At 43.8% G+C, this 27,991-nt stretch overlaps 1 protein-coding gene across 4 annotated transcripts; it reads right to left on the bottom strand.

Moving 5' to 3' along the window:
* Nucleotides 1-47: 47 nt before the first annotated feature.
* On the bottom strand, nucleotides 48-26,383 carry HIPK1 (homeodomain interacting protein kinase 1). Of its 4 annotated transcripts, none has more exons than XM_055819692.1 (16): nucleotides 26,137-26,383; nucleotides 24,301-25,378; nucleotides 18,546-18,669; nucleotides 16,188-16,307; nucleotides 15,345-15,431; nucleotides 14,325-14,509; nucleotides 13,860-14,022; nucleotides 13,252-13,474; nucleotides 12,245-12,366; nucleotides 10,580-10,714; nucleotides 7,874-8,016; nucleotides 7,512-7,694; nucleotides 6,722-6,937; nucleotides 6,206-6,444; nucleotides 5,680-5,816; nucleotides 48-4,671 (listed from the first exon to the last, which is right to left on the bottom strand). In XM_055819692.1, exons 2-16 carry the CDS (start codon nucleotides 25,374-25,376, stop codon nucleotides 4,186-4,188), a joined length of 3,639 nt encoding a protein of 1,212 aa, XP_055675667.1. In that variant the 5' UTR covers nucleotides 25,377-25,378; nucleotides 26,137-26,383; the 3' UTR covers nucleotides 48-4,185. The 4 variants fall into 4 exon arrangements, with proteins under 4 accessions (XP_055675667.1, XP_055675668.1, XP_027652834.2 ...); XM_055819693.1 differs by having other exon boundaries at nucleotides 7,874-8,013; XM_027797033.2 differs by lacking the exon at nucleotides 26,137-26,383 and adding an exon at nucleotides 25,519-25,665.
* Between the last annotated feature and the right edge of the window lie 1,608 nt (nucleotides 26,384-27,991).

The raw sequence follows: 27,991 nt of genomic DNA, 5'->3' as shown, positions 1-27,991 counted from the left end.
CAAACCCCCTTTTCCACCCCCTTTAATAAATCAAGTGGCCACATGAATAGAGTACAGAAAATTAACCCTTTTTATTGATGCATTGCAATTGTTCTACATTTTTACCATATTATGTAGAAAATACTTAAAATACAAGCTACTTTGTAAAACCAAAGACAAACATTGAATCCAAAGATAAACTATGTTTTCACAATGGACCCTTTTCCCATATAGTTAGTATTAAATTTTTAAATATCTATTTCTTTTGTTAAAATGATTTTTACATACCCCCTAAGTACATCAGCAATACAAACATAGATCAGTAATTGTCAGAAACTACCTGTATCTAGCGGCTTGTAAAAAGGAAGAGCACAACCATAAAAGAAAGTTAAATTTTACACAGTAACTAGCATATCAAATACATTTAATAAAGTAGGAATTCCATTGCAATATCAAGGATTCAAGCAGAAATACTAACATTACATATAATGTACTGCTACATGTAGTGAGATAGATATATTTCAAGCTGAATCTGAAATCACACATTATATAAAGTTTAGCAACAAACAACCATGTGGACATGCGGCACCATTCAGAAGTTTAAATAAAAAAAAGAAAGCAGGGCTGTGCCAATCCTGTCATTTAGAAGCAATTTAGTCTTGTGTACTAAAAGAAATTGCTCAGTCAGAGGTAAATTGCTGCATCCATCAACTAGGTGCTACGCAGGGAAGCCTCGGCAGTTGCCTCTGCAGCGGCTATCATAGCTGCGAACACAGGTCAGGCAAGAGGAACAACTGACTTAGTTCAAGAATCACGCAGACAAGTCTAGATGGGACCACACTCATCAAGTATTCAAAAGGTGAATCCCAAACTAGTTTTAAAATAAAAGGACTCCAATTTCTATCCAAAGATGGCACATTTCTTTACAGAATAGGTGTAGTGGCTCTGATGACGACAGTTAATTCGTTAGCCGAATTTGAAGGCTGGATATTGGAGGGAAGAAGGGATGTATCTCCTTAGAGCAGACTACCAGACACTTAGACTGGGCAGCACATACTGGGGCCAGACCGGGACCCACCACTCCTGCGGAGCCAGCACTGTGGTAAGACCTGGCCCTGCTGGGATGGGGTGGTGTTCGCTTGGCTTCTGCTGCGCATCACAGAGGAATTTCAGGGTAATCAAGAACCTGTTTTGAATGGAGTATGTTTCATTTTACTTATGCCGTTTCCATCTCGTCCTCCCTGTACCAATACTTTTGGAAACTTGGACAGTGGAAGAGATGACAACGTGCTTTGTGCGCACACTTGACTGTTTAATTATGTAATACGGACCCCAAATGGTCATTTTAACCTGCTTTTGGCGGGCGGGGGGGGGGGGGAGGTGGGCAAGTTCTTCTCAGAATTACTAGTAGATTCTGCTAGAGGTCTTTTTTTCCTGTTAGGACTTCATGGAAAACACTTTACTATTTGTGAAACAGGGAATGTTTTCCCAAAACACAGGAATGCGAGCTTATTTTGCCTTTGATGGAAAGGCACAACTCTGTACCCAAGAGGTATCTCAAGGCAAGTACTGAACACAAGCAATGTAATACAGAGAAAAGTAAGAAAGTGCCTACAGCAACAGATATCATCGTTTACACCAAAGATGTGGCATAGCAAGATCGGCTGGTTATCCGCACATTTACAGAAGTGCTCTGACTAAAAATACACTGAACAATGACGTCGCTAATGCTACTGTCCAGTTCCAAAGTCCTTGATCCCTCTATCGAAAGAGTTGCCAAACCTTTAAACAGTTCATCAATTTTGGGTCAGACCAGACTTTCTTCTATCAATAATGTGAAATTTCAGAAATTACTTTTGCGCTTCTTGTCACATACTGGTCAGAGAACTGGCCTCTTTTCCACTGGGACGGAACATAAACTGGGATTCAAGGTTACCAAAACCTCTTATTGCTGCAGTAATATGACCGCTCAAGCCAGTTTATCATCCATTTGGACAAGATACTTAACCTACGTACTGAAGATGAGAAATAATTCCTAGTACAAGGGACCCAAGAAAACAAAGTGTAGTTTAAAAACTGCACCGATTATCCAAAATGAGTATTTCCTCTGAACACTAACTAGGGCTAGAGCTGACAAACCTTCCCAACAACTCCACATTAGCAGTAGCATTACAAAACTTTTTAATGGTATTATGTGCTTTACAGCAGGCTCTCTTTGGTATAAATAGTCTATCACCAAGCTAGCAATATTTTACAAGAAATGTCTGCTATTAACGTGGGGGAAGGTAACGCCATACTATCTAATAAAAAGTGATTGCACATATTTAATCACTTCTGCAATATGAGACTAAACATTCCAATGCATTCCCAGCACTACCTTATTCGAAATGCACTGACAGACATCTAACAGTACATGTGCCATTTCAAGGAAAAGCTTTAAGGAAACATCGCTTCACTCCGAACAAAAATGTAGCTTTTTATGATAGCATTAAAACTGAGAACAATGCACCTATGCAACATACTGCTGTTCTTGCTGTGGTAAGCTTAGTGAATTGCTTCAATTCGACGGGGGCTTGCTGGTCCCTCATAAGGCAAGCTCACTGTAAACTCTAGTCACACTACATCATCATTTAAGGCACTACAATAAGGGGACACACCAAACAACTCTTCATCACACATACCTGTGCAAAACAAATCAGAAGGTATCCTTTCCTCTCATGAAGCTCTACTCCTCTCTCAGTGCTACAGTGATGAGCTCTAACCATTGCATTATATCACATACATTCCAACATGAATCAATTCATTTTGGTTTAAATACAAAGGATACATCAACTCCATCCCCAGGAACGTTTAAGATTTAGACAAACACTAAGTACAGAGTTCAAGTATAATCACTACACATTTTGATTACAAAGACAGAACGTTTGGGGTTAGCAGGAAGTTTTGCTTGTTATATTTTTCTAATCAATATGTACATATTTCATTTTATGTAAAATATTAAAACACCACCAATACAAAACCTCTAAAATAGTTTTAAATTCAGTAATAAACTTTAAAATCTGGATTTTTTTTCCTTTTTTCTTTTTCTTTCTTCCTTTTTTTTTTTCTTTTTTTGCGATTCCTACATGCGTGTACTGTATACAAGTCTTAATAAGAGCGCTTTAAAGTAGCTGTTGACATATCCAGGAGGATACGCTCACAGGAGTATAAAAGGCTGTACACATCAATACAGTGATGTTTCATTGTATTTCAAATTCAACTCCCTCCTAAACAAATCATGTGAAGAAAAATATTAAGAAAAACAGAACAAAGAAAAGCCCTGTGCTTCTGTGAAGGAATCCAGCTCCGTTATAGGGCCAGCATCTAATAATTTGCAGAAACCAAATTTTAGATCAATGCTGCACTATTCATTCCCAACTGAAGACCACAGCATCCTGACAAAGCTGCTGAGTTCTGTTACACAGTAAAACCTTGAATACAGTTTGAAAAACTTAGAAGAGTTCTGCAATGAATACAATAACAGGTCAACTGTGTTATGGAGATACAGAATTTTCAAGAAAAGACAACAGATTTCAAGGTTTACACAGACTCCTGAATATGTGATGCTGCCAGTATGAGGCTGCTGCCTCTACCAGTCCTTAAACAAAACAGAGGAGTAAACAAAAAAACCTTTGACAGTAACATATATGGAGATGTAATGGCTTTTGCAGAACCAGCAATTTGTTAAGAGACAAAGTAAGTTAGAGAAAAAATGTTAAAATAGATTTTAAAACTGCCCCAGCAACGTAACGAGATAAACATGCATTACATTTTTAGTGGCAACATGGATTTGTGCAAGCTGCTAAATATAATCTGCTAGTCTGTTTAAGTTATACAAGTTAAAAAAGTCATCAGGATCTGTCTTCCAAGATGCTGATTTCCTTTCCTCTTTTGATTAGCACAACATAACAATTTTAAATAAATGTGACCATGAACTTTTTAAAAGCATCTATAAAAAGTAAGTAAAATTTAAAAAACTTAATTAGTGACCCTCATACTGGTAACAAAGCACGCTGCTCAGTGATTGAACGCACTAGAGACTTTTTTGAATAACATACAACCACATCAGGGAGAAACAAAAACCAGACAGTCATTACCAGGTAAAGGTTCACCTGAAATCCTTCTCCAATCTCTCAGGCCTATTGCAGGACAGTGCTTTACTGGGAACTACAAGTACGAGTACTGGTTGATCTTTGTAGGGCTCAGCGGATATCCAGTGTAAATAGCAGATCCTCTGGAAGCACCAATATAGGACTGGGGAGCAAACTGGTGTTGGTACTGGGCAGGTGGAACATTTGCAGAAGTCAGCAGACTTGGACCAACACTCACAGGGACCTGGTGGACAAGTGTGCTAGGGTGGGCAGCGTACGTGGTGTGCCGCGAAGAGCCCTGAGGAGAGAAGAGGTGGGCGATGGAGGTGGTGGAGCCCAGTGTTGCAGCAGTGGTTGGAGCATAAGTGTACATATGTGGCTGGCTGGACAGGTGTGCGTTTGCCGTTGCTGCTGCCAGGTGGGGATGCACTGGGCTGCTGTGCTGAAACGTGTAGGGAGCCTGAGAAATAGTTGATGTGAGGGGGGCCACATAAGCCTGCTGCCTACGTGGGACAGCATTTCCACTTCTCTCCTGTGAGGCCAGCACTGTTGTTTGCTGGTTCTGCAGGGAGAAGAAGTAAAGAAGGTTAGTGGCTATCCTCAGGGAAAAGTGCAGGGGACAGGAGGTGAGCAAGGAAGGGTCAGTCAGAGCCTTCCGATCAGCACCTCCATGTAGCTGCAGGACTGACACTCCTAGAAATCCTCCCTTCCCAGCTCTGTGAAACCCTCACGTAAATTTGGGAAGGGTTACTGCAGTTCTGCTGAGGCAAAGGTTACACTTCTCCTCTACAGTGGGATCAAACTGCCACACCCGGGGTACCACAGTCCAAGTGTCTGCAGATCTGAAGACTGACCGACCTAGCCCTTGAACTCCTCACACATCTGTTCTGCACCTCAGTGAGAGTGGCAGCAGGGCTGCCCCATTTCAGCACAACAAAGCCTGTCTTGTCCCCACGCCAGAAATTAACTGGAGGTGTTAATGCTTCCTCCCTTCTGAAAGGCTACTGCAGCTTGACCCAATGATCAAGAGTTGCAACGCAAACTGAAGTGAAACCAATCTCTGAAAGTTTCAAGGGAAGACAGGTGCTAACTGTTTAGTTTGAGAGACAAGGTCCAGCCTTAATCTCCTGGTCGGGCCTTTGCGAGAAGGTAAAGGAAGGTAAGGAAGAGAAGAATCTCCTCATACTGTTGAGTGCCTTCAGTGCTACTCTAATTCAGCAGCTGGATCCTGGTGTCGCTTTCCCACCCAAGTATCAAGAAGGCCTCGCTGCAAGACAGGTATGACTAGGAGCACAACTGAAGAATACGGACATAACCATGCTTCCTTCTCCTGCCCTCTGGTACAGGAACAAAGAATTTGTTATGAAGTTGAGAAACTTCACATATACTCCCTGTGGAGTTTACCCTACCCTGCACAGCCAAAGGACAGAATTGGCTTCAAAGAATTAATGAGGTAGCAGCTAACAATCCTCTTGCAATCAAGTCATTCTCCCTGCCGTACAGCATGATGTTTCTAAAGCAATTCTAAAGCATCAAGTTCAAAGGTCAGCAAAAGCCATGCAGCACTTACCTGGCTGAGATTGAGAGGCTGCACACCGCTTGTGACCACGCGATGCGAGCGGTACCCAGTAGGTGTTATACAGCATCCTGACGACTGCCCGCTCACAGAGGCCACTGGCTTGGTCTTACTGGTGCTGCTCAGGATGCCTGAAAGATTTCAAAAGCTTAGCCCATGCTCCCCTCTCACACACCATGCACTATGATAACCAGCTTAGGTAACCAAGGACTGTACAGGGGCTATTTCCGTAACAGGGCCTTTTCTTCAATTATGATTTAAAATCTGATTGTACAAGAATCATTGTGAATTTTTACCGATCTTTCTAAAAGCAGCCAAACATAGAGGAAAGGTAAATCTATCAATGAAACTGAAAACAGACCAAGGCTTGCACTCTCAGAACAGCAGCTGTGAAACCTAAAGCTGCTGAAGACCCACTGCAGACAGTCCAAAACTGTGAGAACAAAGCTGTCAGGGACAAGACAGCACCTGAGCCTTAGCAAAAACTACTGAGCACAGCAACCTACGAGAGCACGCCTACCTGAAGCCTGGGTAGCTACAATGCAGTCATTGAGCTGTGTTTTCAGTGGCGGCACAATGATAGTCCGAGAGCTGGAGCTGTCAGATGCTCCTCTACTCGGCAGCTCCAGGGCACCGCCTGTACTCCTGAGAGAGGAAAGTGGGTCTGTGGCATAGGGGCTGTTCAGGGAGGAGTCGGAATCAGGGGAGTCATTAACAGTAACGTAGCTGATCACATTGGATCTCTGCTTCATACCCAAACTGCAGGGGGAAAAAAAACAAAACAAAACGCAAAAACATTCTAGCTTTTCCCACAAGATGCAGGGGTTCTCCCTCTAGAATCTCATACCCTCCCCTCCATATCAGATGAAATTCTGGTTAACTAGAGACACAAACTGCAGACATAATGCAGAATTTTCTGTCTTACGCAGTGCTTCTTAGCCTAGCCAGGGCTTTGCATGTAGTGTTCTCCACTCTCCTTGACACTTGGGCTGAGCTCAGGACAAATCAGGACTGGCTGCTGAAATGATCTTCCTACCTGGCAGGTTTGTATTTGCTGTCCTCTTCCTCATCAGTGTCGCTGCGAATGGTGATGACGCTGACAGGTGGGCTTGGAGTGTCTGGGATCACAATGGGCTGGTGCTGTTCCTGCACTGGGACGAGCACGTTAGAAGAGGAGGAGGTGGAGCGCAAAGGACTGCTCCCAATGAGCGAGTAAACTTGAGAGGGCATGGTCTCTAGAGTTGAACTGGGCCTGATGGAAAACCAAAGCAGTATTCAGCTTCGTGTCAGCAGGCTGGGACAAACCAGCACCAGCATTAGGAACAGCCAGGCTCCGGCAGGCTGGAGCACATGTATGAGAAGAAACATCTTGAAACACATAGAAAGAACCTCAGCACAGACACTCATACAGAAGAATGCTGCAGAACACATCCCAGAAGAGAGCAATGCACTCAGTGATGCTCTGAATGGGACTGATTCATCCGAACACGGCCAGAAACCTGCCACCCCTTGTTCGACAGCTGTCAGTTCTGTCACTTCTATTGGTATGGCACCAACACACCCTGAATGTGCAAACCCCGCCTTTGACCAGTACAGTAAAGCACTTGGTCAACCACATCCCCTATACTCTCACCAAAATTAGCATTGCTTGTATCAGTGACTACAGCCTGAAGACTTTTTCCAAGAGATCTTTAAAAGCAACTGCAGCACATAAAAAAGCTACACAGACAACACCACCATGATCAGAAGATCAGTTTTTCACACCATAACTAAAACCTCCACAAACACACCCACAGCCTTTCTAGGACCGGGAAAGGAAGCCTTACTTGGCAGCGCTTGGTGCTGGCTGCTTGTTCTTCTTTGCTGGAACATTGCTGCTCTGCTGCTGCCTAACAACATGAGCAACTCCAACATTCAGAGGCTGCGCTGTAGCTAATGTCACGTGGTTGGTCAGTAGTGATGGCTGTTGCATGAGAGTGCTATACTGATTTCCATGGGAATGTGCATTCCTGGAGCAGAAAAACAGAAAGAAAAAGACCCAAATCCCATGGCTACACTGCAGGAACTGCAAGCTGCACCGAGCACTGCGTGAATCTGAAGGGAAGGGAGAAATTCTGTACATTGCAGGCAGTACTGCAGTGGCACGTATTTCCATTCAGCACAGAGCTGGACCCTGTGCAATCCCTACCTCCAGTCAGCTAATTGCTGGCTGCCGCTGATCGTCTCTGGAATCACAGTCGCTGGCTGAACGGAGTTGTGCAAAGCAACCCCTGGGAGCTGCTGCCAGGTAGAAGGAAGCAGTATCTGCTGGGTTCCCCCAGGCCAGGCCTGCTGCAAAACAACAAACAGATACACAGATTCACTAGATTTCAGTTCCTACAGGTGAAAAGAGATTTGTTCCAAGCAACAAATGCACTTGTGTAGATTGTTAGCTTGCAGAGATAACAGCACATCATTGCACTTTCTCAAAAGGTCTCAGTACAGCAACAGAACAAGAAAACCAGAGATACAAGCTTCCCCTGACACTTCACTAACCTTCTGTATCACAGATGTTACCTGGGGAGAAGAGTGTTAATACTGTACTGCACAATGCAGCCAGATACTGTAAGGCCAGACGCAGCCTGAGTGTTCAGGACTGTTTCGGCATGTAAGTTTATGCACACTGCTCTGCTGAAGGATTCCAAAATAGCAAGCCAATTTGGTCCTTTCTGTTTTTCTGGCTTAAAGGGCTCATATTGAGAGAGCTGAGACAGCGTTACTGTTGTGGAAATTCACCCTACCTCAACTAAAGTATTTAAGAAAAACCACACTAAGAGAAACATTTAGTTACAAGGGAGATATGTGAAGATATTTTTAATTCATTAGTATTATTAATGTTCCTGTCCAAATTGACAAAACACAGGTTTTCTCTGGAAAAAAAAACCAAAACCAAAATAAATTTGGTAGTACAATATTTCTATGATTTTGAAAATACATGCCACTCTTTCTTGCAGTTTAAACTGCAAAACCATAAACACCTGCTGTTTTAAAATAAAATATTTCTGCAAGTAACAGATCCACTTATTACAAATGCCAGTTCCAAACAAGAAGCCTCCAAAGCAGAGAGCTGCTAAAACCTCTGCCAACATAAGCGGAATAATAATATTAAAAAAAAAAAGAAGGAAAAAAAAAAAAAAAAAAGAGAAACATGTTAAAAGTCACACCATGCGTCTTTCCAAAAGCCAACACCTGCACAAGACAAAGCAGAGAGTTTAATACAGCAAGATATAAATTCCCAATGAGAGGCAGAAATCGGGCCTTCCAAGCGACGAACTGTTTTGACAGAGGAAGGACAAAAATATGCAAAGCTTAGCAAATGGCTAATGCAAACTCAGGGGAAGCAGCAAGGGAGAAGTGTCGGAAGCACTAAAGGTGAGCAAATTCACTCCAAAGGCTCCCAGAATCCAAACAGAAACAGTAAGTCCTCCAGAGAAACTCAGAATCCAGGCTCATAGTCTGGAGACAGCTGGCTCTGATCTCCACTGCTGTACAGCGGAGTTGAACGACAAGTCCACTGCACACACGCAGGAGAACAGAATTTGCCTGTTGAATCAAAAGCCCAAATACACTTTTGACAACATCACTAACAACTCGCTTGTGTCCCAAGCTCTGCTACAGTCACCCCTTGCCGTTTTCAGAGCCCAGATTGCAGCCTTTCAGCAATCAAAATTCAAAAGGAGGAAAGGAGATGCATCGCTGGGCTGATACACCCAGGAGAACCCCACTCTCCTGCCTTCCCATCCTCAGAAACCAGAAGCAGTTAACTTGGTTCAGAAGAATCCAAACAAGTGGGTTTTAATTTCCGTACAGGTATGACTTGAGCAAACTCCACTTCAGCAGAGGTCTCCCTCTTGGAAAAAAATGACACTCAAACTATGACTTTAAAGCCACAAGAAACAACATGATTCACATAATGGAATGTGCTTTGAAAGACATGTGAGGATACCAGCACGTAACTGTGCACTGCAATGTTTTCATAAGCTTCACTGATCTGATTCTGGAGTTTCACAATGACTTCTTTGTGGCACCTGCAAAGTTGTTCTGATGCAGGTGCCAAATGAATACAGAAGAGGACAATTTTGAAAACATACATTTCTTAAAGGTGTGTTTTAATTCCCTTCCCCCATACTTTTTAAAAATTGTTCCAAATAGCCTAACAGCTAGCTATTGCCAATTTGGATACTAGAGCTCACCTTTAATTTCAACCAAGAAATACATATGAACTGAAAGTATCTGTGAAGAACAGTATCTTTATCTGGATGAAGTAAGCTACCTGCGATTTGCTATAAATAATAAAAGGCCAGAAAATTATTGTCAGTGTTCAACAGAGGTTAAGAGAAATCGACTGCTAAAGCAATACATTAAAGAATTTGCTATCATTAGAGATTTTAGCCTGGGCTTAACGACCTGAAACATTTCTACATGCAAAGCAGCTTTACACGTGTTGAAAAACAAAACATACTGCTAACTTGCCAAGTAGTTCAAATTCTGGCCATCCAGGTACCTGTAGCAGAGTCAAGCTAAAGACTGATTCCTTTGCATTCAACAATCAAAAAAGCAAAGATAGGATAGTAAGCAAAGAACAAGAACAATTACAACTCTTCTACAGTATCACTTAGAAGAGCTTTATAATACTAGGCTAGTAAAAAGTAATAGTCAATGGATCTGGATTCTTTACAGAGCCACACTAAACGTCAGAGTCAGACAGTGCTTCAGCAATGTTGGGGAGGAAAACAACAAGACATTAAGATGTAGCAAGAACACAGCCACAAGATGGCACATGCTTCCATGCCCTCTGCAAGTCTAAGTTAAAACAAAAACTCAGTTAGTGAACACAATCAAGGGAGGCAATTACCAGTACTGCTGCCGTCTGTTCTACTAGCGCTGGCCGGCCGGCTGCGCAGTTCAGAGTAAAGGGGACCGCATACTGCGGCGTGATGGTGGCTACTTGAGGATGAAGAGTTGCTACCATTAGTGGTGTACAGCTTCCCTGAAATGTAGATCAGGCAGTGAGTGAAACACACGTACTGATGCAGGTAAGTGGGTTCAGCAATAGGGCCAGAAAAGGTTTCACCTCACTGGCATTCTATGGTGCTTGAGCAGACTCCAGAATTGCAATGAATGCAGTGAAACCAGAAATACCCAGACCCTCCGGGCATGTTCCTCTAAGCACTTACATGTCCCTGAGGGGAACATGAAGAACAGGGAATTTGGGAACAGGATCTCTCCGATGACACATTTAAAAAGTAAAAACGAGATAGTGTTCAGCTATTGATACTTGACTTGGTCCCAGCAAGTTACACTACATATGCTGCGCTAACTGTTAACACAGACTGCACCCCTAGCAGGATGCAGCATTTACTGTTGTACCTCCAAACTCACACACAGTACTCTTGGAAAAAGATAAACTATGGGATTTACTAGAAGGCACGGTAGGTCTTTTGTGTCATCAAAGCGCAAAGTTACCTGTGATGAAACTATCAAGACACATATTAGTCCATCAAATGTCCAATTAAAACTAGATTCTTAGTGTACAATTTGCACTCTCAGGAAAAGCAGGTTTTTGATTCCTGTCAGCCTCCTTCAAGTATTCTGCTTTTTGGATACCATTACCTGTATAATTATGCTAAACAAACCAGATCACAGAATGCCACCAAAATTATTTAGACCAAACAATCTAAAAATTACTCCTCTACAAGTATGTCAGTAAGTACAATATACTGCACTAATAAAATGTGTGTTAATGTCAGCAGAAACTAAAACTATCCAAATAAATAAAGTGTACTTAATTATAAAAGCATTTACAAATTTTCAGTGAATAAAACCTGTGGCTCACTGGGAACTGGCTACATACTAAAGCATTACTAATTGGAAATAAAAATTGTTTTACTTTACGACATACTACTACTATTTACAAAATAATTTTTTAGAATGATTTATGAATTTTGCTATCGCGTACAGTTTAAACTGCAAACAACAGAAATAATTATGTCATCACTTTGCATCAATTCACACTAATAATGTAACTAATTAAGAATTCAGAAATAATTTCATTAATTTAAAGATGGAATTTTAACATGAGTAATCTGTGTTGCCACTTCTGTCCACTGGGTTCTCACTTCTTACAGAAATTATTTCTTCTAAAATTTGCTGCCATATTTTTAACATGTAGGCAAAACCGTACACCACTACCAACAAGGCAGTGTACACCTGTGAGAAAATACAGCCTGTTTTTAGCAGCAGCAAACTACATATTTATTCCCGTTATTAAATAAAACTCCTAAAAGCAGGGAGGGACATAACATAAAATAGTTTACACTTCAAATATTACAGAAAAAACAAAACAAAAAAATGCTGTCTTAGAAGTGATGTGCATTTAACGTTTCAGAGTTAAATGAAATTGCACTCACCCCAGCACCAGAGGGGCAGTCAGGTTCTCCAGGATGGTGGCAGGAGTTGCAGTTAATTCTATGGGTGTTTGGGGGTTTTTTGTTTGTTTTTGGTTTTTTGTTTTCTTTACCTGCGTGAGAACTCCAGACTGGATCTGCAGTGGCTGTGCTGCAGGTGCCTGTGGTACAATTGGGACAGCGTTCTCCATCCTTACTGGGAACCCAGAATGCTTTGTAGTTGCCTGAAGTCCAGCTGTGGAGGACAAGAATACATCACTGCTAAGCTGCTTTATTATTCTTTTTTCTTTTTTTCCCTAGTTTCTTTCCAAAATCAAATTTGTACCAGGTAAGGGCAGAAGACAGGGTCAGATGAAGAGAAAGAAAAGCTGTTCCCTTTGTCAAAAGCGTACTAATAAAACACCAGCTGAAGTAAGTACTTCTGAAGTCCCAGTATGCCAAAGGGCAATGATGGACAGTCCTCAAAAGCTTGGCTCTGTTGAAGTCCATAGTCATGTTTCCAGAAATACAGATAACACAGACATCTAATTCTGTGTGGCTTCAGACTATGTTCAAAGTTCAAACCTTATACTACCAGTTCCACTTCATCCATAACCGTACATATCAACACAATCCAGATATAAGCATAAACAGGGAACTTTCAGGATTAACAGACCCGTGCTTGTGCTAATCTTTTTTTTTTTTTTTTTTTTTTTTGCAAGCTGTGAAGACGTGCTGCAAACAAACTACACAGCTGTATCAGTGCCTGCGAACCGAGACTCAAAGACCAGACATTCACTCCTGACGTACAAAACACAGCATGAGACTTTCTTGTTTTCAGATAGGTCTGGCTCCTCTGTTCACTGCTTTCTGTGGAATGCTGTTGTGTTCAGTTTGGGGGGAAAAACTGGTTGGGCAACCAGACCAAGACTGCAACCTAGGCAGGCAAGATACTGTCACCTGTTCAAGCATGATCTGGAAGAGACCCAAGTGTCTACACATGTCTGACCTGATTCTGCACTTACATCTGATGCAAGAGGACAGAGTGGTCTTCTGCACTTTCTCAATTTAGTGCAAATTACAACTTCTCTTTTCTACCTAATAGAAACCACAGTATCACACAAAGGGTTTTTCCGCTTACTTTGAAAAGCAGGGGGACAAACAATGAACGTTTGCTGGAATGGGTCAGCCTGCGTGCAGATCTGGGTGGTTCCAGGTTGCAAGGAAACACTCTGTTGTGTCACTCCTGCAACTGGTGCTGCAGATGATGGATACAGAGCAGACTGATAGTTTAGCAGCGAGACATCTGAGTTTGCCAGGGAAAGAGTAGCAGCAGCAGTAGAATTGGAAGCCAATACACTGGCCTAGGAGGGAAAAAAGAAAAACAAAAAAGAAAAAAAAATCAGATTACTTGTTATAAAACAACAGGAACCATCAGTATCATACTATGAAGTAAGCACCAGGAAAATGTTTCAGGTAAAAACAGAACCTGTTTTTAGGTTCTGTCAGAAAAAACAGAAATTGCAGAAACTTTACTTATGTTCCTCAACTGATAGGCAAATATGATTTGGTGAAGTAAAGAGACTGCCTTGGCCTAAGTTTTGAAGAACTGAATTTCAAGACAAGACTATAAATCCTGGGGAGTAATTTAAATACAATGGTTTTGCAGAACAGGATTTGGTCTGATGGAACAAAATTAAGATGACTCTGTTTCTTTGATTAGTATAAAATAGCTAAAAGATGCTATACCTGATTGTGTACTGTATTGAGCTGGTTGTTAAAGCTCATCGTCAGATTTGTGCTTGTATTAGGAGCAACATGAGTCATGAATGGGCTTTTAATCTGATTCACTGTATCATACATGTTAACTCTTCGCTTGCAGATCTCCATATTTTGAAAGCAAGATTTCACACTGAAAGACAATGACAGAAGGAAAATATCAGATATGTAAAACCAGTACAACAGAGACAGAACAGATTCCCATCTTTGTGCACATGCCTTTACGTTTAGGTTTTGGCTTTTTTTAAACCAACAAAGGATGTCCTAAAACATGAAAAGGAAGCTTATGAACATTCCTTTGCTTATACATGCCATCACTATTTTCAGATCAGCCAGAAACTGCAGAAAACAGCATTGACAGAAAGCAGGAAAGTGCAATGCCGTGTTTCCAGTAAGCCAATCCTGAAACAAAATAAGAAATCTAAGGAAGCCTACTGATTACTGTGTGGGAAATCCAGTAGGTGTGTCATTGTAACAAAAGGATGGTTCAAAGTCTTCAGTGGAGTAATTCTCTTATCTGCATCAATTGTCAACATTTTCTTCAACAAATCAATATATTCCCTTCGGTCAGCCTTCTCTGCCAACATGTCAGTCCCTTCTAAGTCTGTAGACATATTCACCTTGAAAATAAAGTGAGAGTAGTTCACACAAACATAAAATTAATCGCTACATAACAATTCAGTAATTTCACATCATGCAGAAATATTTATTGGGCACTTCTGTTTCTTAGCCAGCTTAATTACAGACACTACAACGCTAAAACACAATCTTTCCCTTGCCCATTCTATGAAAGACAGTCAAACTTGCACACTGATTTCTCACTTGGTCTGTTCAATAGATACCAACCAGGCTTCAGTCTCCACTGCCTGGCAATATGCCCTTATTTTCTGTGTGGGGCTATAAGGGGCTGGCAAATCAGAATGGCAAGATTCTATATTCTCTGCACAGACGAAAAGTGGTAACAGCTATAAAAGCAACAGAAAATTAAGACCAACATATTTCAAGACTCAAGGCCTCATGATATTTCAAACAATCAGATATTCCTTCATTTTACTTCTGAAAACAGAATGAAAAAAATAGAACGATCTGTAGTTCCTGTCAACATTTCCGAAGTCCAGTAAGAAGCCCAATCCTGTAAACACATCTGAAGGTGTTCAGCTACTGCTCCTACTACTCAGCTACCTCTAGTGACAACAGGCTACGCGCACTTGTTGCATCTACCAGATCAAGGCCTAAGAAAAAACAGGAAATTTCTTAACAGCTTCATAATTAAAATTTTGAGGGTCTTTAATACAGTGATTTCTGATGCAAACTGGCTCCATGGAAAACCCATATCAGTGCTCTCAACAGCATGCAGAAGAGGACTACTGCAGCACAGGAGCCTCTTTTAGGGATCCCAAATAATGTACGTAATTAATATGATAGTTATCCGTGTGTTACAAGATTTCCACACACCTGCGCCATATCATCCAAACAGTTGAATATATATTTCCGAGCCTCTTTTGATTTTATTCCTGTCTCCAACTCATGCTCTTCTGGGGTCTATAAAAGAAAGCAGTTGTTAATACAAAGATATCACATACTGATAAAGAAAAATCAGCAAGAAAGAGTTAAGCCAGGTGATCTTTCGCCTCTTTAAAACAAATCAAGTGCCAGTAGGCCAAACCAAAACACCCATGGCTTCTCATTTCCTCAGCTGGGAAGATCATTCATCACAAAGCTAAATTAACAGCAGGATGACTTAATTTCAAGGCTTCGTTAGGTAGTGCAGTAGCCAGAAGAACTGAAAATATCTGATTTAGGAAAAGAGGCTATAAATATTTTAAACCCCTCTTTTACAAAAGAGGAAGAAAGGCAAAATCCCCTTCCTTCTGCTGCTCAGATTTAAAGGCAAATCAAGTGTATATCTGACTCTTTCCTGTCCTCTGCCAATACATAAATAAATTTCTGTTAAACTAACACAGACTATCATGAAATACTCCCCGTTTTACTTTTTGTATTGTCAGGAGATGACACACTTCACCAAGACTGAGCAGGCCGTAATAAGTAACCATTATCTCAATTACTTTAACACCCACTCTTTGCTGGTACTATCATGCACAGATGCTATTGTTAAGATGAGTACCAGGAGGTCTGTACAGGTTCTGAAATGAAATACACAAATCAGCTATATTTGAATGGCATTTCACATCCAGTCTTCACTCAGAATGTTTTCACAGAACACTAAAACTAGGTGTAAATTTACGTGAAGCCCTCAATGAACAAAAGAGAACTGAGAATTAAAAAGACAAGACAAACCTTTAGCCTCCAAAGTGGGTATCCCAAATTTGGATCTCTGTTAAAAAACCTGCTTGTTTTCGTTCCTGCACTGAGAAGATACTCTGCTGGAAGGCCTTGAGTTTGTGAAATATAACGGATCTAGGAAAGAAAATTAAAAAGAATGAGGACTCCCGATATAAAGAACTCATAGCTAATGGAGTAATTATCAGCCAGGTTTGTTCACAGCAAATAGGAAATAACATGTAAATAAAGAACGCCCAGATAGTCCCTTTAATTTTGCACTTTCAGCTATCTCAAGCATTTATAAAGACACCTAACTTTTTCAATCATATTATCTGCAGAAATTTTAGGTTTTAAATACATCTTTCTTATGTTACAGAAATATTATTTGTACAAGTGTATGTGAGCAGCCTGTAAGCTTTTGATATGTGGATAAAGTAACACCAACAGTCTAAGTAGTACATATTTTAAGAGAAAAATACCACCATGTACGTATCTGTAATTAAACATGTAAGTATCCAAACAACATTGCTGTGGCTGGCTACATGTACTCTAGGTACATGATTTAAGAATAATGTCATGGTGAAGCTCTCGCTGACCAAGAAAGCAAGGCCAAACCTACAGTACAATCACGTTCTTATATTCTCAGTAACATTTCATGTACTTCACATGTAACAAAAAAGTGGCTCAGAATTTCGGAAAATGCACCTGAATAGTTGTGATGGTATCAACAAAACACTGGTAAAGAGCTAACAAATAAAAAGGTATGCTCAAAAGGAAAGAAAAGAGCAAGTTATGAAAAAGCACAATAATAAGCTCTTTAAAATATTCCAAATATTGCCCAACTGCTAACGCTATTTGCTCTTAAGATGTATGGTGAGAAATGTGACATTCAAGACTTTAAAGAGGTCATGACTTTCAAAGAGGTCTACTTTAAAAGTTTAAGGAAAAAACCTGTTAAGTCTGATTTATAAAATGAGGACTGGAAACACAGTGTTAAGGTAACTAGGTTTTGTTGGAATTAACAGCTATAGGTCCTTTAGCATGTCACATTTCTTATTTGCAAAACTCCTGCTATGCCACTGTGGCGAAACAGATGAACATTGCAGGGCACTTAACTCACTGTTCCAGCTTGTGATCCGTATGAATTTATTGACTCACTTTTCAATTACGCCAGTGTGAATCTGAGTGAATATTTTTTGTATCTACACAAGAGTTCAGCTAAAAGTTCTGCTATTTTTGTGAGACATAACTCTTATTTTACAGCCAAAGGGTGTTTCAAAAGTAACTGTAAATCCCATCCCAACCCATAAACCCATTCCTGGAGAGGTCCTCTCAGAAGACCTGCCTGAGCTTTTACTTGCTGCTGCAGAATCTCAGAAAACATGAAAGCAAGTCATCCCCAGTTTTTGAGGGCAATTCAGATATCAAAGTCAACCACATGAAGTCACACCTCACGCTGCATCACAAAGGACTGCAAAATCCTATTAAGCAATGGAAAAAGCACCTCCTCCCCACCCACCTACATGACTAGATAAGGTTCTCAGAATTACACAAAAGTCAGTGTGCAAGGAAACCGCCATGCTGTACCTCAGTTATTTTCTAACTTATTTTGCTCATTAAGGTATCACTGTGTTTCTTTTGGAAATTTACAGTGCTGGGAAAATGTAAGTTTTCAAACTTAGTAAGTTTTTGTGTATTTTATCACACAAGGAAAAGTATACCAAGCACTGTAACAAGATAACACCATAAAAACCACAGTGGAAAAGTTACCCTCAAAAAAACTCTTATATAGACTTTTTGCCCTTTTATAGGCAACTGACTAGCCCAGGTAATAATGCTAAAGTATCCACGGAAAGAACTAATTAGTTCAAGAAGCCTTTTCGGACTCTTGCCCTTGTATTTCAGGGACAGCTTGGGGCTCACACTTTGCGTTAAAAATGAGGGCTGCTGTAGGTATTAAGAGGCCATTACTGTCTAACATTAGTGTAGGCTCACGCTGTCTCCACACGGAAAAACTGCCCTCATAGTAAAATTACAGAGAGCGTTTCAAGTCAGGGCACACACCTCACTGCTGTTTTGACAAGAAGGTATTTCAACAGCTTTTGGGCTTGGAAGCCAGGGGTTAACCATAAATTGACTCTCTATATTGGGTAACTACCTTCAACTGAAGTTAAAACACAGAGAACTCCACGCTCTCCTGTACAAGAGAGACAGGCAATGTGAATATCTCTGAGAGAAAATGAACTTAAGATGACAGATAACAGTGATTTGTACTAGGTGAAATTTGATGTAGGATACACTGGGTTCAGAGGGTCCAAAGACAGATCAGTGTGGTTTCATATGAACATCCCCACATCTGCCCCATACTCTCACCTGATCGTACTCAGATGCTCCCGGATACAGAGGCCAGCCTAGAAACAGCTCCGCTATCACACAGCCCAGTGACCACATGTCAATAGCTTCACAGAATGGTAAACCCAGTATGATTTCAGGAGCTCTGTTGGGAAGAAGAAAAAAAAAGAAAAAAAAAAGAAAGAAAAAGTAAAAACATCCAACTCTGAAAGCACGCAGCTCTTTCCCATAAATCACTCTGGATAATGTCCCTCCTCCTCTCCTTCAAGCACAAGTAAATCCATGTGAAATGAAGTGATTCACTTTAAAGCAGAAGATGTTTCCTCAAGTGGCCTAACAGATCCCAACCTTTTTATCACTTAGCAGCACAGCTGGATTCGCTTTATTGACATGGTGCCCTCCAACTCCTAGGCGGCCTTTATGCAGCTGTAAGATGAAGTTACTCCTTCAGTACCCAGTTTAATTACACCTGACAGCATGTATGGTGTGAGGCGTCCCTGAGATGGCACACAACCTACCCTAACAGAACTGGGAAGAAAAGTTCTGGGAAATGGTGCTCAGACTCTTCTCGGAAGGCCTCAAGATCACAGGTAACCAGCTGCAGAAGACTGCCTATTCTCGTGTGGAAAAGAACAGCATCTGCAGAGCCAGAAAAAGGAACCCTTCAGAGAGCTGCTTAGGTTTTCACTCAGGGTTTGTTTGGAGAGGTTTGAGTTTGAAATGGATGGAGAGAACACAGCTGGAGACTGTGACTGCTTTGTAAGGTTGTGTTACAGGTTTCTGTGCACTGAACCACACCTAATGCAAAATTTACCTGTCTGGCCTAGCCTTTACAAGAAGATGATGAAAAAAACTCAAACTCCAAGCAGGGTTTGCTTCTGCAACAAGGTGGAATTTCAGGGAGATTTCTGTCCGAAACTGACTCAGAACACAAAAGGATGGTTTAGTACAACTCTTCACCTACACACAGTTCTGAAACAAACCAATGCCCTTCCGTCAGGCTAAATTCTGGTCATATATTTGCATAGAGCATAAAACTGAAGTGCTGCAAAAACCATGTGAGATTGTGTGGGATTTTACTCCGGAAAGTACAGGAAACTCAAAAACCTTGATCTTCTTCATGCATAACTAACACAAGCACAAAGGAAGACAGAAAAGTCCTAAACTCCAGGCTATCTATTTTCTGGTTGTGACTCCTGTAGCATGCCCCAGGACCTGCATGACATTTCTTGCGTTATAGTGTGGATATTTCAATTAAACAAAGGCTCCGAAACCAGTTCTGACCTTTCTACAAAACTCTAAAAGAAATACCCAGGGCTTGTACAACGTACAGGTACCAATAGATCTCCACCAACAGACACTCACCTTCCTCCACTGTTCAGCCTGAACATACCTCCCAATTGGCTCGTACATGGCAAGAAGTGACTCTCCAATTAATCACCCTTTGTGTCGTGGTGACATAGATTCAGCTTTTGTTTTAGGTGACTACACAATTACCATTAGCCAGTCTCCAAAACAAATGCATTCATCCCAGTTGCCCAGGCACAGTGCCCCTGAGAAAGCACAAGATCTATCAAAAAGATAGATAGCTGAACCAGCCGGTTGCTGCAGTGGTCATACCTATTCTCTATTGTTCAGCTTTAAAGCACAGAGGACCTTCAGTTATGTCTGAGCCCCTCAAAAACAGAGCCCTGATATAGCTTCGGTAATCAGAATAATAGATTATCTAAGCTAATACATTCCAACCCTTGCTCTACCTGACACTGGCCTGTTTCTGCCTTCTTGTTTGTCTATCCCTGGCAGCAGCCAATTTTGCAATGGTTTCGCATACGTGAAAATATAAAATTATTATGCAAGTATGATAGGTATCCAATATTTGAATGCTGAGTGTCCTCCTAAACATTTATATTTTAAAGAACTACACTAGAATAGATCCAACTTTCTATAGGCCAATAGCTGCAGCCAAGAGGAACCCACTTCTCTAGTACTTTGGCCTTCACAAGCAGAGCAAGCATGATGTAGTCATTCACACAGGATTTTCAGAACCCTGTGTGCCATCAGTTTTCTAGCCATTGTCAACTGTATTGATTCTCCTGATTATCCTACTTATGCAGGTATTTCCAATTTACATAGGATTGGCCCCAAACTTGTCATATAAGGAACACTGCACACAAGTTTTCTCTGTTTGGGCTGGCAAACGAACTAAAATACAAGTGGTTTGTGGAGTAAGCAGAGCATGCTAGCCCTTCACATGTGCATTAAAAAAATCCCACTGATTCCAATGGGAAGAGAAGTCAGTGGCAACAAAAGCTGGATGTGACGGTTTGTTGGTCTTTACCTACATACTGGAATAGACTTAGGTACTTCAATACCAAAATGACAGCAAGTTGAACTCTGCATTTTATTCCCTGAAACTAAATAAACTAATTTCTCACAAGCCACCTGATTTCATTTTGATTGCAGGACAGAACTGGTAAATCAGAATCTCTCTCACCCCCTTTTACACCACTGTAATCAGTGGCCTTACGAGATGCGAGCTGAAACAGGACAACAGGCAGAGGTCACTTTCATAGCTGGTCTGTAGGGGATTAAAGTGATTTTACAATCTTAAGCTCTTTGAAATAAAAATCAACAACATTCATTCTTTGCACACATGCCTGCCAAACTCTTAACTTCCAAAACTGGCAAATATGCTCCAGCACTCTCAGAAGAGAGAAGACTCACAGCAGCTACAGAAAAAGTCAAGACTGACTTTCAGCATTTCAAAACACACCATGCTTACACCTGGGTCTTCAGCCCTCCCCCTTGTGAAGAACGAGAGTAATATGAAGCTTGTACAACCAGCAATGCAGAGAATAACACGATCACCACTCAGAGCTGGATTAGCAAGCAGAGTTAGATTTGGCAGCACGCACTGCTGCTTCCCAGGCCAACACGACTGGGGCAGAAGTAGGTCATGTAGCCCAAAGCAGACCTAAGAAATACTACTGCACTCTGCAGGCTCCCTCAGTCTGTTCAGTCCTTCGGCTTCAGTTTGCTAGGTGCCTCTACACTGACCCACAGGAAACATCAGGAGGTAGGGATCTGAGTAAGACTCACATGATGGCTCTACTTACATGACATAGGACACAAGTAAACCTCATTCTCTGCAGAGCAGGGGGATCGGTCTTCACAGGGATCTTTCATTTCTGCAAGCTGTCTGCTTACTTCTATTGCTTATCCTCCCCAAGGAGGACAAAAGCATCCCAACCCTTCCGCACCTGACATAGCCAGCACATACTCTAGTTTTCAGGTCAGGAATTACTGCTAACAGATCTCAGGACTGCCACAGAAACTAGTCACTGCATAGAAGCATGACTCCTAGAGTTAGTCCACTCCTAGTCCATGCCTGGCTTCAGAGTCAAAGAATTCTTCACAGGAACTTCTACCTGTGCTTTAAGTCAACCATATTCCAGCAGTAAAACTGCCCCTCTTGACCAGGGTTACAGGGCAGAGGCAGCAGTAACGCCTGTGGAGAGAGGGAACCTGCCTCAGCCCTGAACACATTTGCCTGGACAAACCCAATACTACATCCCAACTGGACGGTACTGCAGGAACCACACGCTGCGACCAATGCAAGCCATCCAGCTGCCAGAAGTACAGTCAGAACCTGGAGCGAGCAGGGCTGTTGGACAAGATGACCTCCAGCAGCACTAAGCAGAATTAATTAAGGAAGGGTTTTTTCCCTTCAGGGTGTGGGGGTGTGCTTGTACATATTTTTATATATATCTATATATATCTCAGAACATTCACCTTACAGTACCTGAGTTTGGATGGTTTAGATGTCTCCACAGGAGACAGAGGTAACAAAAGTGCCAGCAACAGGTACTAAAAACAAAAAAGTGAACACAGAAGAAGAAGTCTATTTCTAATAGCTGACAGAGAACTGAATGAAGAATTGGTCTATGCTGTTTAATAAAAAACAGCAATGAAAAAAAAAATTACAACATGGAACTCATCTGAAGACTAATTTAATGTGAACATGGTTAAATAATCAAGTTCTCCCACAACAAGCTGGTTTCTACACTATCTCCATAAGTTCCTAGACTATGCATTTTAGTAATCATCACTATTAAACTAATTACATATCACTAAATATTAGATTTCCACATCACAGCATTCTTTAACTTCAGTCAAGCAGACAGTCTTAAATGCTGTTTAATCTCAGGTTATTTGCCTTTCTGGCAGTGTCAGTCACCCTGCGTCAGGGAGGCGGAAGTGGCTTGGAGTTCAGCGCCATACACAAAGATGAAGCAGACAGCTTCCTTCCAAGCAGCCCCTTTAAGATACTAATCATCCCTTGCTGCTTCTGCCTCAGCCAAATCTGGTTTTTGCAATACCAGAAACTGGAAAGCACTATATGCCTCCCCAAACTCTTTTGATCATGTGTGGCAAGTCAGATAGAGCAGATTCGTGATCAGTGGTCACCTCTTTCAATGCAACAACAAAATTGATAATGTGTTTTAGACAGTGAGCATTTTGACAGAACTACGGCACACAGAAGACAACTGCATTACAAAAAAAGAAGGATCAATAGTATGGAATTGGAAAGACTAGTACCAACAAGCTGAGTGAAGACTAAGAGGAATGGATTAGGAAAAGTCTGTATCACATGAAAGAAATGGCACAGACAGCTGGTACTCTTATGTTGAGGAGTAAAAAAAAAAAAACCCAACCCCAAAACAAAGGGGAGAGGGATACAGGGAGTATGAGGAACAAACAGAACGAGCCTACAAGCCAGGGCTTTAAACTGAAGCTAGGAAGACGTGAAAGACATCAAACAGGGCAGACACACAGGGTGGGGTGGAGTGTCTCAAGTCCTCTTGTCTCCCAGCTGGAAGGACTAGATACTAGTTAAGTTTTGCGTCGAGTGAGCTCACATTCCACTGAAAGCAACCCTGACAACACAGCACAGCCTTTTTCATGTTCCTTTAATGCCAGAAGTTCTTTCTGCATCCATTTATTGAAGTCTACTCCTACTTATATTGAAATACACACTATTACCAGAACGAAGCTGGAAGAATAAGTGAAAGAAAAAGCACAGCTTTCTTTAGCTACACAGTTTCTTGACTTTTTAACATTTTTGCCCACAGTTTATTTTTAATTCTTAGACAGGAGTAGGCTAGAAGCCACTTCTACATTTTGCTAACGGAAGCAGAGATCTAGCTCATTGCTGTTTTAAAAGAGCTACAGGTCTCATGAAAGCTTGACTTATCGAGGGTTGACATAGGAAGTCATGCGTTCGTGAAGTGGGTTCGGAAAAAGATGGGAACAGAAGAAACAAGACAAAAAGAAACTGGCATGCCTTTGACTTCTCTCCCTTTTAAATGATCATGGCTAATGAACTAGTTTCAGGTCATGGCAAACAATCCAAAACGTACTACTTAATTACCAGCATACTACTTCCCCAGTCTGCTACTTCACACATCGTCACAAACTAGTGACAGGGTAAAATCAGCTTCCTGCACTAATCTGGGATAAAAGGTAGGTACGGGACTGCATGTTATGTCACACTCACAAAGCAGAAGTTCTATTTATTTACATACAAATTTCAGAAGAAATCTCCAGGAAACATGCTGGACAGTGGACAGGCTGATCATTTCCACCCCCTCAACTGGGATTAGACCTAACGGCAGAAGAGTTAATCTTTTGTGGAAGCAAACCCCTAGCACCTCATCAGTATCAGCTTTACTTTGCTTGCACAGCATATGAAAGTGAGCGCACTGTCAGCACTTACCTGTAATAGCGTGACTGCAAGTAAGTGGAGCACACTGCTTTAGACACGTGGCTGGCTGAACCAAAGTCTATCACCTTCACTCTGTAGGGCTGTCTTGCAGGATCCACCAACATGATGTTCTCTGGTTTCAAATCAGCATGTATCAGACCTAAGCTCTTTAACTTCATCAAGGCAGTAGCCACTTGCTGCAGAATTGGCCGGATGTATTTCAGGGGCAACGGACTGAACTTATTTTGCTTTAAGAAATCATATAAGTTCTGTTCTAGCATCTCAAATACAAGGCATGTATGATTCTTGTGTTGAAAGCACTCATAGGAGCGAACAAAGTTATATTCGTCAGCATTCTCACTGCTCAACCGAGAGAGGATGCTCACCTCTATCTGGCCCTGCCTAGCATAGGAAGGATGGTTTTTTAGGATTTTGATGGCTACAATCTCCTTCGTGCTACGTTTCCAGCATTTCGCCACCTGCCCAAACGTCCCTCGGCCCAGGAATTCCAAGACCTCGTAGCTGTTTGTCATAGAGCACAGGATCTCATGCTGGACCAGCTGATAATCTCCTTCACCACTGGAACTGCTGCTTTTAGTGGTTACCGTGGTGGTTGTGGCCGCAGCACCCACCGCAGGTCTGTTTTGCAGCATGAGAGGTGGATGTTCCTCAATTATCTGCACACTACCGTTGCTGTCGACCTCTTCACTTTTCCTTTTTAATCCACATTTTTGGTATGGTTCCAGTAAAGAAACGTTGCTCCTATGTGTTAGGGTTTGGCTGTTCTGGAAGGAAGCTGTGGCGCTGCTGCCTGTGCTGTCAGCTGCTGTAACCACAATGTGCTCAACCGAAGGAGCAGGGAGAAGGAGGTTCTGATCGTAAGCAGGGATGCTGAAACTGGCTACCTGATGAGAGGAGCTTGCTTGCCCTTGAGCTGCTGGGAGGTTTTTGCTGTGGGTATAATACTTGTCACTACTGCTCTGTCCTGAAACATCCCAGACAGAGGGCTCCACTTTTAGTTTCTTGGCACTGCAGAAGGCACTCGAGGATACTGACGGAGGGGAGAACACCTGCAGCTGTGAGGCCATACCTGAAAAGGGAGAGATAGAACGCATTAGGACTGCTTAGCAGCAGCAGGCTGTCGCGGGATGGGATCCTCCATCGCACAAAAACCAGAATGACAAGTATTTTTCTAAGCACCGTGTGGTGCCTGCCGCCCAGGAAGGCAACCTTTTGAACGGCGGATCCCACGGGCACCCACGGAGCAAGGCTCTCTGGCAGAACGGCTGCGGCTGGCCTTGCTGCCCGTGGCACTGGCAGCAGGCCGCTCTGTGTCTGGCTTGCTGAAGGCCAAGGAAATCCGGCACGAGAGGGAAAACGGTGCTGAAGGACGGGAGACAGCACGGAAGTGCCGAAGCGCAGAGGGAATTCCCCTGGCTCTCCCTGCCCGCCGCCCCCGGGCCTGTGCCCCCCAGCGTTGCCACAGCAGGACGGGCGGGAGCCCCGCGCCAGGCTCGCCGAGGGCGAGAGCAGCGCATAGCAACGCAACGGCCCGGCCCGGAACGGCCTGGAACACCGCGGCTCGAGCTCAAGGGCCGGGCCCGCGCCGCCAGCCTGCTTGCCCGGCGCGGCGCGAGGGCCAGGCCCCGCGCGGCCCCCTCGTGCCCCGGCGCGGCCCCCCCGCCCCGGCGGGTGCCCAGCCCGCAGCGCCGCCCCGCCGCGTCCCGCCGGAGCGAGGGGGGGCCGGGCCTCCGCCGCGCGGGCGCTGAGGCGTCCCCAGCCCGGCGGGCCGCGCCGGGCCGGGCCGGCCCTGCCCTTCCGTCCCCGCGCCCCGCCGCCCGCACTCACCGCCGGTGGGGGGTTCTCAGCCGCGGGCCGGAGCTGCCTGGGGGGACACACGGGGGTGCGGAGCCCCGCAGCGGGCGCATCATAGCCTCGCCGCGGCCGCCGGCCCGGCCCGCTCGGCCCGCGCACGCCGGGGGGAGCCCCCAGGCCGCTCCGCCGCCGCCAGGCTCCGCCGCGCCCTCACGGCCCGGCCGGGCTCCCCCCCCCCCCGCCCCGCGCCGCTGCCGCCCGGGCCCGCGCGCCCCCGCCGCGCTCCCGCCGCGCCGCTCCGGGCCCCTCGGCCGCCCGCGCCAGACTGAGCCAGCCGAGCCCCGAGCCGGCCAGGCGGGCCGAGCGCCGAGCCCGCCCACGTGACCGCGCACGCCGCCGTCGTGACGCGTGCGGCCCGGAAGCGGCGGTCGGGGGGAGCTCAGCCCGGGCCGCGGAGACCGCCCCAGGCCCGGCGCCCCCTGACCCGGCACGGGCCCAGCGGAGCGGGGGGGGCGGCCCGGGGGTCCTTGCCCGTAAACCCCCGGAGCGGGCTGTACGCTGCCGCCGGGCCTGGGGCTCCCCAGCAGCCGGCGCCCGGTAGCCCAGCACGGAACGGGCCGCGGCTGCCGGAGCCCCCCGTGGGCCGAGGCAGCGCCCGGCGGGGCCGGATCATCCTCTCGGCCGCTAGGCGCTTCCACGAAGCACCTGGCGAGTCACACCAGCATCACCCCCCAGAGCTCCGTCTCCAGCGGCTTTTATTCAGCCCCTTTCAGAGTCAGCACACCGGAGAGGTTTCTTGGGTTTACTTCAGAAGCTCACAGTCTTTTAAAAAACTATGTTTACAAATACTCCTGCCCAAATCTCAAACCTTCACAGCTTCCTGTTTACTCTTATGTGAACAAGCGTGAACAGGAACCTTCTAAGGAGCGTAAATAATCAGGGATAGCAGTTTGCACCCGGGTGGAGACAATCAGAACAAAAGAAAATGCAATAAAAAAAAAGAAAATCCCGTGATCTCGCAATCCATTGTGTGCTGCTTGAGTTAGACCCTTGTAGGCAGAGACAGGAATAAGGTGAAAGAAGGAGACCACACCAGCCTAGCAAAAGCCACCACGCATGGCCATCTCGAGCATTTTGAGGCTGTTGGAAACCTGCTCCCATAACTCTGGGGCGTTCATTAACTGGGCACAGCAATGCTGAGCTGGCAAAAACAGGTCTCCACAGCCCGGAATGTCACGGCGCATCTAATAACTTCGCTTCCCCCAAGGGCATGACAGGACTTTTGGTCCTCAGAGAAAAAGCACCGAGTTCCAGCACTAAGCAGACTGCATTGATCAGGGATGGTCGAATGTTCATCGTTAAAAAGTACCAAGTAATGTCCGCTACACATAAAAACGCAAGAACAGAAGTACTATTCTACAGTTCCTTCTGAAATGCAGAAGGAAGTTGGCCCTCCAAGACCCCTGAGAGATGCAGGCACATGCTAAAATGCAAATCTGGGAATGCACACTGACAGAACCTTCCTCGTGGTGTTCACTATTACAAAAGCGCCTCTCTGAACCGTCCTCAGGGCCACTGTCAGATCCCTGGGGGAGGGAGAGGGCTCGGGGTGTGCTGAGGTGGTTTGCTGCCTTGCAGAAACTTAAGCACAGCTTTTTTGTGTGAGTGCTGGGCAACTCTAACTGCAGCCATGATTTGAGGCACAAAATAACATTGCACTGGACAGTGAGACAAGCAGCTGTCAGCAGACAAGTGCTAACGGGACATTACTGCTCTTTTGTGGAAAAGCCTACAAGTAAGGTGTCTGTGTGTGCTTCAGATTCCAGAAATAACATTTCCCACTTTCTTCCTCCAGCAAAATACTGTTCAGAAGCTCACCCCTCTCTAC

Source organism: Falco peregrinus, chromosome 16 (assembly GCF_023634155.1).
Source record: "Falco peregrinus isolate bFalPer1 chromosome 16, bFalPer1.pri, whole genome shotgun sequence".
In the NCBI taxonomy this organism is placed as follows: domain Eukaryota; kingdom Metazoa; phylum Chordata; class Aves; order Falconiformes; family Falconidae; genus Falco; species Falco peregrinus.
This window is presented reverse-complemented; position numbering and strand designations above follow the sequence as displayed.